This window comes from Myotis davidii, unplaced genomic scaffold (genome assembly GCF_000327345.1).
Source record: "Myotis davidii unplaced genomic scaffold, ASM32734v1 scaffold595, whole genome shotgun sequence".
NCBI lineage: Eukaryota > Metazoa > Chordata > Mammalia > Chiroptera > Vespertilionidae > Myotis > Myotis davidii.
The window spans coordinates 142610-158142 of record NW_006286790.1 but is presented as its reverse complement, the minus strand read 5'-3'; the positions used below and the strand labels follow the sequence as shown (position 1 = coordinate 158142).

At 38.6% G+C, this 15533-nt stretch overlaps 1 protein-coding gene across 1 annotated transcript in view; it reads right to left on the bottom strand.

Annotated features, from left to right (window-relative positions):
• The window catches only part of ANKFN1 (ankyrin repeat and fibronectin type III domain containing 1), a 220662-nt gene that overhangs the window by 123127 nt on the left and 82002 nt on the right, over positions 1 to 15533 (bottom strand). The window contains exons 3-4 of the mRNA XM_006758689.1: positions 8861 to 9062; positions 6077 to 6287 (exon numbers count right to left, since the gene is read on the bottom strand). Coding sequence (XP_006758752.1) covers positions 6077 to 6287; positions 8861 to 9046 — 397 coding nt within the window. The 5' untranslated portion in view covers positions 9047 to 9062. The remainder of the gene's footprint in view (positions 1 to 6076; positions 6288 to 8860; positions 9063 to 15533) is intronic.

The following is a 15533-nucleotide window of genomic DNA, read 5'->3' as shown; positions in this document are numbered from 1 at the left end:
GTATGGCACATTGAAAGGATGGAATGGAGTCTCGTGGGGCTGGTGTATCATGGGGCTGGTGTATCATGGGAGCAGTACGAGATGAGGGTCAAGGAGCAGGTTTGTATGGCAGGGGGAGGATTTAGCTATCTATTTCATTTTTTTATTTTTGCCTGGGGTGACCAGTTCTGAAGACATGTTGTAATCATTTTTAACTCACTGACAAAGATATCTGTGACACCTAACATTTACAACTGGGTTTCTCTTTATTAAATCATACTAGAGGACCGGTGCATGAAATTTGTGCACTCGGGGAGGGTCCCTCATCCTGGCCTGTGCCCTCTTGTAGTCCAGGAGTCCTCAGGGGATGTCTGACTGATGGCTTAGGCCAGCTCCCCGTCTAAGCTGGCAGTCGGACATCCTTAGCACTGACGTGGAGGCGGGAGAGGCTCCTACCACTACGTTGCACTCGCCAGTCGTGAGACCAGCTTCTGGCTAAGCAGCGCTCCCCCTGTGGGAGCACATTGACCAGGGGGCAGCTCCTGCATTGAGTGGGATTGGGCTGAAACAGGCTCTCTGACATCCACCGAGGGGTCCCGGATTGCGACAGGGCGCAAGCCAGGCCGAGGGACTCCACCGGTGCACGATTGGTGCTGGGAAGGGTCTGCAGGAGGGCTCCAGGGCATGTCTGGCCCATCTCACTCAATCCTGATCGTCCAGACCCCAGCAGCAAGCTAACCTACGAGTCAGAATGTCTGCCCCATGGTGGTCAGTGCATGTCATAGTGAGCAGTTGAGCAGCCCTAGCATATCAACAGCATATTACACTTTGGTTGAACAGACAACTGGACACTTAGCATATTAGGCTTTTATTATATAGGATATTTAGCCATGGAGTCTGTACCAAAAGATTATATGCTGTGTTCTACTTGATCCTATCAAATTTACTGTTCATATATTTTAATGAAGCAGGTGAAAATATCTTAGGACTCATTCTAGAGATGTGCCTAAGGCTAGTTCTTTACATATTCTTAATGGTTGCAAATCTTTGTCCTTTGAGGGTAGATTTGATTTCAGGAAAACTCTAAATCAAGTCTGGTGAACATGGAGGGTGATGACGTTGGGCAGTGCTGTTTTGGAACAAAAATCAGGTGTGACTCTAAGCAACGAGTCAGATTTTCTCATAAACTGGCTCTAAGGACAAATCCAAACGTGTTCAGAGCAATGGCAGCACTGTTGGAGCAAGTGTGGGGTCTCCCATGAGGACCATGTTAAAGGATAACATTCGTTTGGGTTGTAGACTTTCTGGTGTGTTTGTTTACATAAAGCCGGCCTCATTAGTTTATAGTCACACCTCTTAGACGTGCCCTGAACCAGTCCCAGCACCAGCACGAACCCCCAACTACCGCAGAAACGAGGGGTGCATCCTGACAAGTCTGCCAAAATTGTAACACCGGTGTCTGTGTCCTACTCAAATGACAGTTACTATGCAGTTGCATTTTATGAAGTAACTGAACATAACTCATTCTGGGAGACATTTCCTAGTCCCGTTTACAGTATCCAAGAGAAAGCAAGAGAGAGGAGTTCACAAAGAAATGCAGAGAGAAGGGAGATGGTTTGAAGAGGAGGGAGAATGTGTTACCCTAGGAAAGGGCAGAAAGACTATCAGGCTACATCTACAACCAAATTCTACAACAGGTACCCCAAATATAAATTACTGAAAAACTTAAAGGTATTTTCCATACATTTATGAATATCACACACTCACGATGTATTAGTGTGTATGTGCGAAAATTCGATACCTGTACTTCCCAGCAGCATAAGAAAGGGCTTAAAATTACAACTGAAAATTACAATTGAAAATTTCTAAGTACCTACTATGTGCCAGATACTGGGATTAAAAGGCAAGACAAAATCCATGTGAGTGATGGGATTTGCACATGGTAGATATGCGAAAACAACAACACCTGGCTTCGTTATGATTACTTATTTACAGAGCCTAAATGATGCCAAATAAATAGCAGCCTCAGAAAGGCCACGACCTCATTGATGATTCAGTAAATTCCTCTGGAGACTGTTTGACTGTGATTTGATGGTATGAGTTAGGATAAGGGAGGGTTTATGACTAGGGACTTTGCCATGCAGACAAGAATTTCTCAGATACCGCTGTTCAGTTGAACATGAGTAGTCATGGACACTGGAACACTGAATGGATGAACTATCAAATGCACAGCCTCCAGGTATCCTGAAGTATCTCTGTACATCAGCTTTCCTAACTTCAGTCCTTTCAGATTCTGTTTCCGGAACTCGGCACACCAGTCTCAGGGGAAGTACTTGAGATGCTATTATAATAGTGACTGAAGTTTTCTTCTAGAAGGTATAAGTATTACTTTGTGCTGCTTGCCTAAAGGTGAGAGGAACAGAAAAAAGTCGCTAAGATAGTAGAGTCACCTAATGAGCAGGTGGTAGTTCTGAATACATTTAACCTTTGCAGTGTACAAGTTTGGGTGGCCACTCTGGGACTTGCCCTGTGAATAAGAAAATGTACATGGTTGAGTTTCAAGCTGTGTTTATAGTTCTATGATTGAGGAACTAAAGACTGGAAGACAGGGCCACACCAGTGGTTAGGAGTTAAGTCCCTAAACTCCTCTGTGTCCTTGTGATTCCTGTTACAAAATGGGAGAATTACAGAGGACTTTCTTCTGAGTTGTGCTGGATTCTTGATTGGCATAGTAGAAAGAGTACCGGGCTAGTTTTCAAAAGGGAGCACATGGGGGAGAAGACAGAAAATTAACCCTATTAGAAACCCTGCATTCTGCTTTGAAATACTTGACAAGCATTAGTAGAGGAACAGATGGAGAATCAGGGAAGGAAGGAATTGAGCATCTATGATGTGATAGAAAGAGTGCTAATGCTTTTCCACAAATACCAAAGAATTGAATACTAAAGACCTGGGTTCAAATCATGCCTTCACTACTTATTAGTTTTGTAGCATTGGGTGAATTATTTGACTTATTCCAATTTTCTCATTGAAATGGGAGTTTCCTCATTTTAGCTCATTGGCTAAAATGAGGAAACTACCATCTCACAAGCCAGCAAAAACATTGTTGAAATATGTAAAACACTGTAGGAACTTAAGACTTCATTGTTATTTTTCTTCTCTTATACCCTGTCTCTGAAGTTCCTGGGGAACAATTTGTAGCAGGTATTTGCTTATTTGGTTCTGGCTGGCAAACTAGTTTTTCTGGTGGGCTCTCTCATACTCATGCACAATAGCACGTTCTTTTGTATTTGGTATATGAAATGAATTAGAAATACCTGGAAACAGACTGTGTTCTTTTGTCCTGCCTCTCTCCTACAGGAATGGTACCTTAGTGCATAGAACAGGATTGTAGCACACACAGAAAGATGCAGGGTCCAATGACCATAGCTTTCCGTTATTGGTTGTTTGGAAAGGCAGTAAATTTGCATAAAGGGACCTCAGGCACTGGTGTCCCACAGACGTGGAGTTGAGTTTTTGGTATGCTTGGGTCAGTCATTTAGCCTTTCAGCATGAAACTTTCCTCTTTGAAATGAGTTAATAACACCATCCTGAAGGGCTAGAGTGAAAAATGGAGATATGTATGTGGAGACTTCATAGATACTCAGTCAAGATTCCTTTGCCGTTTTTACACCTGTGGGAGTCCATACCACTAAGTCTTTGACTTGTTGGGTGGCCAAGATGACTTAGGTGTCATATTTCCCAGAGGCTAAAACCTGAGTTGATCTCTCACTGTCCTTTCCAACTTTGTGATGATAATTGTGGTTATCATTCTCGAGGGAGTGTGTAAAACCAGGGATCTTTGAACACATTTTCTTTTGGTTTAACAAGATATTTAGTACTTGGATTCTTTTATAGGGATTTAATTATGCACAAAGAGGCTTGGGGAGAGTTGGGAGTCTTAACTAGTTTAATGGAGAATTCTTTGTAGCGTCTTAGGTAAGTAGGACTAATGTTTCATCCAGCCCAGTGCAAGCAACATCTGAATGAATGGTCTCCTTGTTTTTACAGAATGGGGCTCAGTCTGCATTCTCTATGTTCAGACCATCTGATTCTTCCTCCACTGCTCTCTCACTGGATCTTCGGGTCAGACGTTATTGCAACATAAACTGGAAGGTAGCAAATAAGCCCTTTTGATTTCTTCGATCCTTCTTTGCCCATCCCTGCAAATCCTCCAGTCTACTAAAAGGAAGCAGCACTTTGATGATGACGCTCTTACTGAAGATGAAGAGCCCCAACCCTGTGGAACCCAAACCCTCACACTCTTTGACATGGATGTGGTGAGCTTAGCATTTTTAAAATAAAGAGTTTTCTGATACAAGGATCTGTCTCTGGACCTAGTCTTTGGGTGGCAGGGGTTTATGAAATTTAGAGCCAGAGACGTGACCTCTAATTACATATTTGCTTGCTTCTCTTTCAGCCTCTGGGTCTCACCACTTGGAAGTAAGTGAATCAGTATTAGTGAAACTAACAGTTTGATGAGTTTACTTTTTTTCTTTTAGGAAACATAAAAACTGTGGCTCAGAGCCATTGTGGTCACTGGGTCAGAGAGTTTGCACCAAGGGGAATGTGAGCGCCTACCTCAGAATGTTGCTGCGAGGATTAAAGGAGTGAATACACGTAAAGTGCTCAGAATAGTGCCTGGCCAGGGGTAGGGTTGTATGATTTTACCCCATCCACTTCTGGGTAGGGTCTGCCGTTGGCCCCAGAGCAGCTCCCTTTGGCTAGTATCCTCAGCTCGACTCCAGAAAGAAGCCATTCACAAAAGACCACATATTATATGATTCCATTGATATAAAAGTGCCCAGAATAGGCAAATCTATGGAAACAGAAAGTAGATTGGTTGCCCAGGGCTGGGAGCAATGAGAGGTTAAGGTGATAACTAATGGGTTTGTTTGTTTGAATGGTCTAAAATTGTGATGATAAGTTTCACAATTCTGTGCGTATACTAAAAACTGGTGAATTGTAAGGCATGTGAATTATATCTGAATAAAGCTGTTAAGAAATACATCTAGAATTCCACCCCTGCTTGCTATCAGGGTCATTAGCATGCTAGTCCAAACAGCTGGCATCTGTCTTTTGGACCACTAAAACTAGACTCCTAACTGCTCTTCATAATTGCCTCACCACTGTCTATTTTCCACAGAGCACTGTAGTGATCTTTGAAAATGTAAAGCAGACTGTGTCATCCACCTGCTGCAACTGCTCTGCTGTCTCCTCATCACACAATTAAAGTCAAGTATCCCACCATGGCCTGAATGATCTGGTTCTGGTGACTTCTTCCTCAGCGACCCACCTCTCCTGTGTTCATTTTGCTTTAGCCACATCAGCCTTCTTGTTCTTCAAATATGGCAATCTCATTTCTGCCTGCCTCTGCAATTTGACGTTCAGTCTGCCTAGAATTTGACCCCCACCTCATTTTTTGATGTCCAGGGCTAGGCTCAAATGTCCTTCCATCAGAGAGGCTTTTCTTGACCAACCCTATTTAAAATAGTTCCCACTCCATCAACCTTGAGCCACTCATTCATTTTATTTTCTTCATAGTATTTATCACTGTTTGAGTTTATATTTTAATTTAGCTATTTACTTGCTTATTAGAAGTCCCCTGTACTATTATGTAAATTCTATGAGAATGGAGAGTTTTGTCTTGCTCACCACTGCATTCTTAGTACCTAGAACAGTGCCCTGTCCTCAGTGTTTGTTGAATGAATCAGTGAAACCAGCATACAGATTATGAACATAAAGACAAAATCTCACACATACTTACTTTTTTTCTATGCATTTCCTGTTCTATAGCCTCACTTGGAGTATTTCACATTTAGTTATATTCTTAGGAGGATGTTCCCTTGAGGTTCTATTTCAATACCATTTAGCGTATTCTATTTAGAATGTAACCTGATGCCTAGACTAATCAATAGTTGCATGAAAGTCCATAAAAACATGGAAAATATTTCAGAACCTATGCTTAGTCAATCATTCATACTCCAAGAGTCAGCAATGGCTATTTCAGTGGGGTCTAGTCTTAAAAGAACATATTTTAATTCTCAGGTTTACTTACAGTGTGGGCTTTCTCTAGCCCCCGTCCTCAGGAGAATCCTAGCAATGGGCACATTGTTGGTCATGATGGCAATATCGAGAGGCGTCAACCCCTCACTGTTAGGAGTATTGAGATCTAGTTCTTCTGCTGTGTACTGATACAGAAGGATCTGCACAGCATCCATGTCCTGCTGTTCGACTGCTTCAAACATGGCTTCGTTGCCCTGAAAGTTCTGGAGAAGAACAAAAGCAGGTTAGTACAATTTCATAGACTAGTGTATCTTAGCAGCTTAGCTGTCTTGGATTTTGGGACTGCTTCAGTGACTGCATTCTCACTTGTAAGTTATAATTTATGCCAAGGTCTCCAACGTAAACACTGTGTTGGATCTTCCTTCCATCATTTCTAAGGGACATTGAACAGATATGTACATTTAGATGTGCTGACGCAATACAATAGAGCATGGATAGTCTACAGCTTTCTCAACTCAGTCTTCAGTGGAATACTTGTTTGATAGACGCCTAAAAAGTGTTCTGTGAAGAAGGGAGCATGTGGTCAAATAAATTTGGTAAATATTGGATTAAGCCAAGTTACCCCATTATTTTACTCTAAGACTCTCAGGGCCTTTAATAATTTTAACGTACAGTTATGACTCCAGTAGGTGGGAAATATGACCTCTTTCAAGTATTTGTTTATAGAATGTATTTTTAATTGCATTTGTTTGAACTGCCCCTGGAATAATGTTATTACAGAATCCAGTTTGGGAAATGCTGGCAGAAAGAACACAGCAATGTTAGTTTAAATTGTGACTAGCTTGGAATTGAGAGTACACTTTCTCTGTCTCAATCTCAGCCTCTCTCTTTCCACCCCATATCTCTACTATTGCCCAGACCATCATCATCCCTTGCTTGGACCATGTAATGACCTGCCTGTTGCTAGTCTTAGTCTCCTCTAGCCCATCACTGATACAAGAGTAGTAATCTTTTTAAAATTTACATGACATGTTCATTCCATATTTATAATCTCTAATAGCTCCATACTGTCTGCAGGCTGGTTTCCCAACTCATACACTTCTTTGTACAAACCTCTGCTCTTTCTCAACCAATAGCCCCAACCACTGAACACCTGGCATTTCTGAGCCCTCACGGGAGGGTGGTTCAAAAGAAGTGGTTATCCCAGGAGGGTTTCCAGGGCTGGGTGGCAAATTGGTCCCAAAGAGAACCAAAAGTTTAATACAATACTCATAACGACAACATGGTTCCTTTGAAAAGTTCTTTCAGATACATATTTCTATAGCTCATAGGAGAAGAGCAACCCATGTACATTTACACATCTGTCTAGTATCTTCTCCAAGAGTAGCTCAGTCTTTAAAATATTGAAATATCATTGATCTTGACCTAGCATAGGAGTCATGTAATTAAAATGTGTAAGGTCTTCAGTGACCAAGTATTTAGATTGGCAGGTTTTATTTTTAGTCTTATCAAAAAATGATTCTCCCTATCAAAGGCTGCAGGTCTGCTTAGCTGAGTACATAACACATGACTGAAGAAAATACAAAGTGATTATGCAAATGCTCCTTTTGACAGTGGGTACCCAGGGAATAGAGTTATTTTGGCATGCAGCTCTCAGGACAGTCTGCTGAATGGAAAAGGGTTTTGTCAACAATCTGCCAAACTGAAGAGCCTCTGAGACTTAGGCCATAACTCAGCCACAACCAAGCCCTCCCAGAAGATGAGTTTGAAATGGGAAAGCAAATGAGTGCAAAGTTAAAATGCTGTCCTGTCCAGAGTTGTGTATTTGTGATTCTTAGTTCGTCTCATTTCTCATGTGCCATATTTGCTCTCACTCTTAAGTCATTTCCTCCCCCATGCTTTTGCTGGCAAACTCTAGTATGCTTCTATCTGGAAAGGCTAGGGCTCGTTTCTGTTTTAAACTCAAACAAATGGTGCCATTACCCCCTGCAGAAATACCCTTGCTGAGCATGTTAATGTTATGCCCTCAGCTTTTACTGAGGGCCAATATAAGAAACTACTACATGAGAATCTTTGTAACATCACCAGTACTATTTTTTATTCTCCATTACATAATTCACCATGACAGCTTATAAAGGCCAGAGGATTTAGCAACAGAAAATATTAATGTCTCCTTATAGACCAATATACTTTCAGCTATCAGCTAATGGGATGCTATAACTGTATAGGAATTCAAAGATAAATGTAATTATAAAATTTAGGTACTATATTTGCCTAGGTTTTTGGTATATCTCTTTCTCTTCCCATCCTCACCAGTTTCTTTTTTATCCTTCCTTCCTTCCATCGCTTTCTTTCTCACTCACTGTTTCCCTCTATCTTGTTCTGTCTTGTTATTTCCCATTATATAATGCATATGCTTTTTTTTTTTTGCTTGAATTCTTTCTTGAATGCCTTTGGAAAGCATATGGAATATACATTATAAATAAATAAAATATTGTTTATTGATCATTCAGTATTTAAATGAGCAAAGAAGCTCTCAGAAAGCTACTTAATTTCATACTCCCTATTTGCTGCTTGTGGTTTCTTTGGTCTATTAGAGAATGAAAAATGAGGATGAAAGGGGGAAAATTAAGAAAGAGAAAGGGGAAATCTCACAATAACTCATACTTCAGCTAACAACATAGATATGTGCAGCTCCTGTCTTAACTGACTCCCAGCATTTCTAACATTGCAAACATGAAGTTTTGAGGTAAATGTGGATCATATTAGCATTCCCTTAAATCCAGACACAACTGCATAAATCAAACCGAGGCAAGAATATAAAGAGTTTTCTTACCACAGAGGTCTTCCTGAGACTCAGCCGGTCAGTCCTTGCTCTAAAGTAGGCCTCATCAAATGAAGAGTGGCTCCCCTTCAGTTTCTCAGAGAGGTTTCTGTACAGGCGTTTGGCAGCATTGGGAGATGATGGGGCACTATGTTTTTTTGACTGAGAAAGATGTAAACTCTGCATTTGTTGGGTCATTTTCACACGACAGTTCCTAAGAGGAGGAAAAGATAATGTATCATTTACACAACATAATTATAAATTGACACAGAATTTTATCTTCTCTAGTCACCATCTGGAATCCTAATAAAACATTATAGCTGGAAGAGACCTCCAGAGTCATCAAGCAGGCCTTCATGTTCTAGGTGAGAAAGCTGAAACTCGGGGAAAGGAAGAAGCTTGTTTATGGACACAAAGCTAATTATTGGCAGAAAGGAAATTACCTTCATTTAGTATATGAACATACACATCTACATACAAACATATATATGACATGAGCCTCTACTTCACATCTTTTTGTCTCTATCTCACTTGGAGGAAGCATCTCATTTCTATAACCCAAGGAGTCTGTTCAGTTCTTGGGTATATGTAATTGGTTTCATTCTGTTTACTGCCTTCTATATCAATGGTTCTCAACCTGTGGGTCGCGACCCTTTGGGGGTCGAATGACCCTTTCACAGGGGTCGCCTAAGGCCATTGGAAAACACATATATAATTACATATTGTTTTTGTGATTAATCACTATGCTTTAATTATGTTCCATTTTGTAACAATGAAAATACATCCTGCATATCAGATATTTACAATTCATAACTGTAGCAAAATTACAGTTATGAAGTAGCAACAGAAATAATTTTATGGTTGGGGGTCACCACAACATGAGGAACTATATTAAAGAGTCACAGCATTAGGAAGGTTGAGAACCACTGATCTAGAGCATGCTGCTGTCTTCCCACCATCTCCTTTCAAATCTCCAGTCCTTGAATTTTTATAGCCTTATGGATCCCACAATATAATAACATGTAGAACCTCTTTTATTGAACTGTTCACAGGACTGACTTTAATGATTCCCCAATTCCTACAGGATGAAATCTAAATTCTTTAGCCTCATATACACTGCTTTTCTCTCAAGCATCATCTCCTACTATACCTCTACATTTTATGTTTCTGATTTCTTAGGGTTTCCTAAGTAGTTTAAACTTTTTCCTACTTCTGGGTCTTTGTATGCACTATTTTGTACGTATTGGAATTCCGTCTGTGCTCAAATGGTCTCTCACATCCCCAGGCAAAACGATGTAATTCTTTACTCATTCACTTAGTATATACTTGTTATAACAAATATTTTCTTGTATTGCAACTTTTTTTGGCTTTCTGTCTCCTGACTAGTCTATATGCATCTCAAGAATAAGGTTTTCCAAATATATTTTTTTATATCCCTAGCACCTAAAATGTGCCTTCCTCAGGGTAAAGGAAACATAATACATATTAGGATATGAATTGTTACTCTTCCACCTACTATGTGAACTTGGGCAAGTTACTTAACATGTCTGAATCTCATTTTTATCATTTATAAAATAGGGATAATAATAACATCCACATATTATAGTTGTAAGGATTTGATGAAACAGAATTTCTGGAGGATGAGGCCCAGAAATCAGTATTTTAAAAAAGATTCCTAGGTGATTCTAATGTGCAGGCACATATGAGACTGTTAAATATAATATACAAAGGGGATACCCAGAAAGCTAATTTCCTCCTCATGCCTCTGAATTGGGTTCCATGTCTACTAGCACCAACTAACCTTGATTAACTTACACTTTCACAAATGGAGGCCCATCTTCACTACATTGTTGAATGTTTTTAGGCACTTTTTATGTCTTGCTTGCGATTTCCTCCAACACAAAAAGACGTTCTAGTGCCTTCTAAGTTCTAAGGTGGTCAGACCTATTCAGAATTAGTCATACCCAGTCTTATCTAATAGTCTTATTTAAATTTGGGAGGATAATATAAAGCACTGTCTGTAGTGTATATGGATGTGTGAATGTGTTTTCATAAATCTTTAATCTTTTAATTTACACAAAAGCAAAAATGGAAAGAGTAGGTGATTTGACATCTTTCTTTCTCCATCTACAAGTCCTTTACTTTTGATTTAATAGCAACTATAGTGATACTTCTATATATTTTTAGTCCTACAAAAATTCCAGATTGATATGCAAGCTGGCTCACAAGGGGATTGCCTTAAACTCTTCCTTTCTGCCCTCTGTCTGTAGTCTTTCCCTTCAAAATTAATGCCCCAGTTAGTGCCATCTGTCTTGTCTACATCGTTATCATTCCCAAAATAACACTACATTTTTTTGTATCTGACACAGTGCCCAGGAGTCCAGTAAATAAGTTCTTTTCAATTGATCAGATTCCAGTTACTTGCTCTACAACTGATGACACCTACCCACTGGCCCCTTTTGTCTTTGCTCATGTCCCATCTGTTCTTTTTAGTCAAAATAGATTTACTTTCTCTGTCTCTTCGACTTCCTTATCATACTCCCCAGCTGTCCCTTCCAGGCTATCCTTCAGCATATTTTTATTCTTCTAGATGTTATCTGTTATGTATTTTTCTTCCTCTATATTTAAAATTTTGTCTGATTAGAAATACTGAGAAAGACAATTTCCTATTATCTGTTCTCATAAACATGCATGTCCCTTTCAGCTAACTGTACTCTTAAATTTTTACCTTCATGGTAAAAGGAACAAGGAACAAGCATTTGAGAAGCATTATGGTATTTGGCAGACCCAAGCATGAATCCTGATATTATTATCTATAGTCTATGTTACTTTGGACAGTCACATAAAAATGTAAATTATCTGAGTTTGTTTAATCATAGTAGCCACTCAATAAATAACAGCAATTATTAAAGTTATCTCAAATCTTTTTCCCAAACCAGAGATACCAAAGTATATTGCAACAATCTAAATAGCTTTCTTGTTTTAAACATTGTTTTGAAATTTGACTTTATGTATTATACTATTTAGTTTTTATTTTGATAGAAAATATGTTTAAATATTTTAATACATGTGTTTTTAGTAACTTATAGTAAAATAGGAAGAGCAAGTAGAACTTCAAACTATTAAAGGGAAGAGGATTAAAGATAAAAATTGTAAAACAAAGAGGGATATAATAAGAAAACATAATAAATACACATGTAAAGTAAAGTAGTAGGGTTAAGATTAAATATATCTGTGAGCACAATACATTCACTTGGTTTACTTTTTCTAATAAAACTGTCAATTGAGATTTTTAAAAAGCCATTTACAAGTCATACACCTAAATAAACATGTCACAGAAAGATGATAAATAGAATAATAGTATGACAGTGGAAACAGCAAACTAAGGATCTTTAAAAATTCTCTCCTCCACAAAAGCAATGAGAGCACTACCAAAACTGGTCAGAATTAACTTTTTGAGAACCATATAAATCAATTAAAAAGCCATTTACAAGTCATACACCTAAATAAACATGTCACAGAAAGATGATAAATAGAATAATAGTATGACAGTGGAAACAGCAAACTAAGGATCTTTAAAAATTCTCTCCTCCACAAAAGCAATGAGAACACTACCAAAACTGGTCAGAATTAACTTTTTCAGAACCATATAAATCATGACAGTGGAAACAGCAAACTAAGGATCTTTAAAAATTCTCTCCTCCACAAAAGCAATGAGAACACTACCAAAACTGGTCAGAATTAACTTTTTGAGAACCATATAAATCAATAAAAATTTTGCAGCAGTCCAGGAAGTGTTTATTCAAGAAGAGTGGATAAATTCAGTAAGAACAAGCTTAATGGCATTTTACCTTGCTTAATTTCTATATTCCCCATCTCTGTGGTGGCCTTGAAGACCAACAGCCTATATTCATGGTAAAACAAAACAAAATTGAAAAAAAAAGAAAGGCCTGGCAGCCATTGGTGGTGCAGAATGGTGATGGAGTTCCTTCAAAACTCCATTTTCAGAGAATTGTTATTATTTCACCTGTTTCGTGATTTCTTGGAGGACCACACTCTCAAGGCTTTTCTTTATTTGCCCTAACTTTGAGCTTACCCAAGTGCAAATAATCTTTTCCTCTGGATAGCTGTCAAAAACAAACATCAGCAACTGTTTAACATCACAGCTGCCCGAGGTGATGGATAAGAGTGGGGCAAACAATAGACTAACCAAAAAGCTTAAAGGAGAAGCTTAAATGTAATGTACCTGAAAGACTTTGAAAAGCTCTGACACATTCCTGGGGCTCTATCAGACCTCATGCATGCCCAGGGTTGGGAGCATTCTCATGAAACACCTGAGAAGGTCCTAAGCTCTCATCTCTATCTGACTTTGAGGCTCTGTGCAAGCAGGAAGTGAAGGCTAAGGCAGAGATGTGAACTGCCTAATAAGTATTGAAGGTATGCCCACAAATGCACACAGAGCCCCTCTGCAATTACTGGGAGACTTATTAGTTCCAGGCACTTAAGAATATTTTTGTTCAATCATTAGCTGACCACTAAACTAACCAAGAAGAGACTTAGTAGCCACATATGACAATAAATGCAGACTTTACAGATACAGTTCTAAGAAAACATCACTAAACAATAAACCTTGAGGAAGGGGGATAATCTGATTTCTAGAGTTCCTGCATTATGTTATTTAAGATGTGTTTTCAACAATAACAACAACAAAGTAAGGCATGTGAAGAAACAAAACTATTTTCCATTCACAGAAAGTAAAGCAGTCAATAAGCAAGGCCAGATGCTGGATTTATTAGACAAAGACTAAGTTTCATATTTTAAATATTTTCAAGGAACTAAAGGAACCATGTCTAAAGAAACTAAGGAAATTATGAGAATGATATCTCACAGAATGTTCTAAAGAAAGATGTTTCTTTTTTTTTTCTTCTAAAGAGAAGGGGACAGATCTGTTGAATGAAAGTGGGCTGGTCTCTGCAACATGACTATAGGACCAGACTTTAGGATATAGTTAGCCAGGGAAAGATATTCTATGGAAAGTTACTACTAGTTTTTTGTTTTTTTTTTGCATCTTAATACTTTTTTTAATTCCCAGATCTTTAACTGAAGTCATGTTAAATGTTAAGGCCTGCCAAACATTTAAGGAAGAAATAATACCAATTCTACACAAAACTCTTTCCAAAAATTTGGCTTCATTTTGAGGCTACCATTGCCCTGATAGCAAAGTTAAAAAAAAAAAAGACATTTCAAGAAAAAGCTATCACCCAATGTCTCTCATGAACAGAGGAAAAAAAATTTCAACAAAACGTTAGCAAATAAAATTCAGCAATACACAAAAAGGATAATATGTCATGATCAAGCATGGTTTACTCCAGGAAAGCAAGGTTGGTTTAATATTCAAACATCCATTGATGTAATTCACTACATTAACATAGTAAAGGAAAAAAATATGGATATCTTAATAGATACAGAAAAGCAGCATTTGACAGTATTCAACATCCAATCATGATTTTTTAAAAAACTTTCAGAAATAGAAGGGATCTCCTCCACCTGATAAAGGAAATCTGCAGAAAGTTATAGTCAACACTGTATTTAATGATTAAAGACCAAATGCTTCCTTTTGGGTCAGATTCAAGGCCAAAATGCCCACTCCTACCTTTTCTATTGTACTGGGCATTTAGCCAGTGAAATAAGGCAAGCAAAATAAAGGAGTATAAATTGGAAAGAAAGAAGCAAGACAGTCTTTATTTGCAGGTACCAGGAAAGTTTCGTGGAATAAATACAAAATATATGCAAACCACATATACTTAAAATTACATGACATTAATGAGTGAATTTAAATAATACCTAAATAAATAGATATACCTTGTTCATGCATTGGATAAAAAGAATTAGTATTATTAACATTCAAAAAAGAATTAAAACCTATCCTCCTCAGACTATTCCAAAAAATTCAAGAGGAAGGCACACTTCCAAGCTCTTCTATGAAGCCAGCATCACCCTAACCCCAAAACCAGGTAAAGACACCACAAAGAAAGAATTACAGGCCAATATCCCTGATGAACATAGATGCTAAAATCCTCAACAACATTCTAGCAAATCAGATCCAGCATTACATTAGAAAGATCATACACCATCACCAAGTGGGATTTATCCTGGGGATGCAAGGATGGTGGTACAATAGCCACAAATAATAAATGTGATACATCACATAAACAAATTGAGACAAAAATCACATCAATTGATGCAGAAAAATCATTTGACAAAACCCAACACCCATTCCTGATAAAACCTATCAGCAAAATGGGAATAGAGGGATCATACCAAGGAGGGAACTGGTCCTGCAAGGTATGTCAGGCCATAGAAACTGTGAACAATGAACTGTCCTGGGCTGGGGAGGGTTGTTATACTGGTGCCAGGACAGACCATCTGATGTGGCCTGATGCCTGGGGGCCTTCCTGCAGGGCTGAAGGGGGCAGGGGGCAAATCTGCAAAACAAAGACCCCAGCGGGATATATATATAGACAGGCTTTTGTCATGTTTCTTCACTCTGATTTGGAAATGATTCCCTGAATCCACTAGTGTTAATAAATGGGGTCCCTCCCTTATTCTAGGAAGCGTGCTTGGTATTTCTTGGTCTTCTGTAACAATACTTCAACATAATAACATGACATTAGTGAGTGAATTT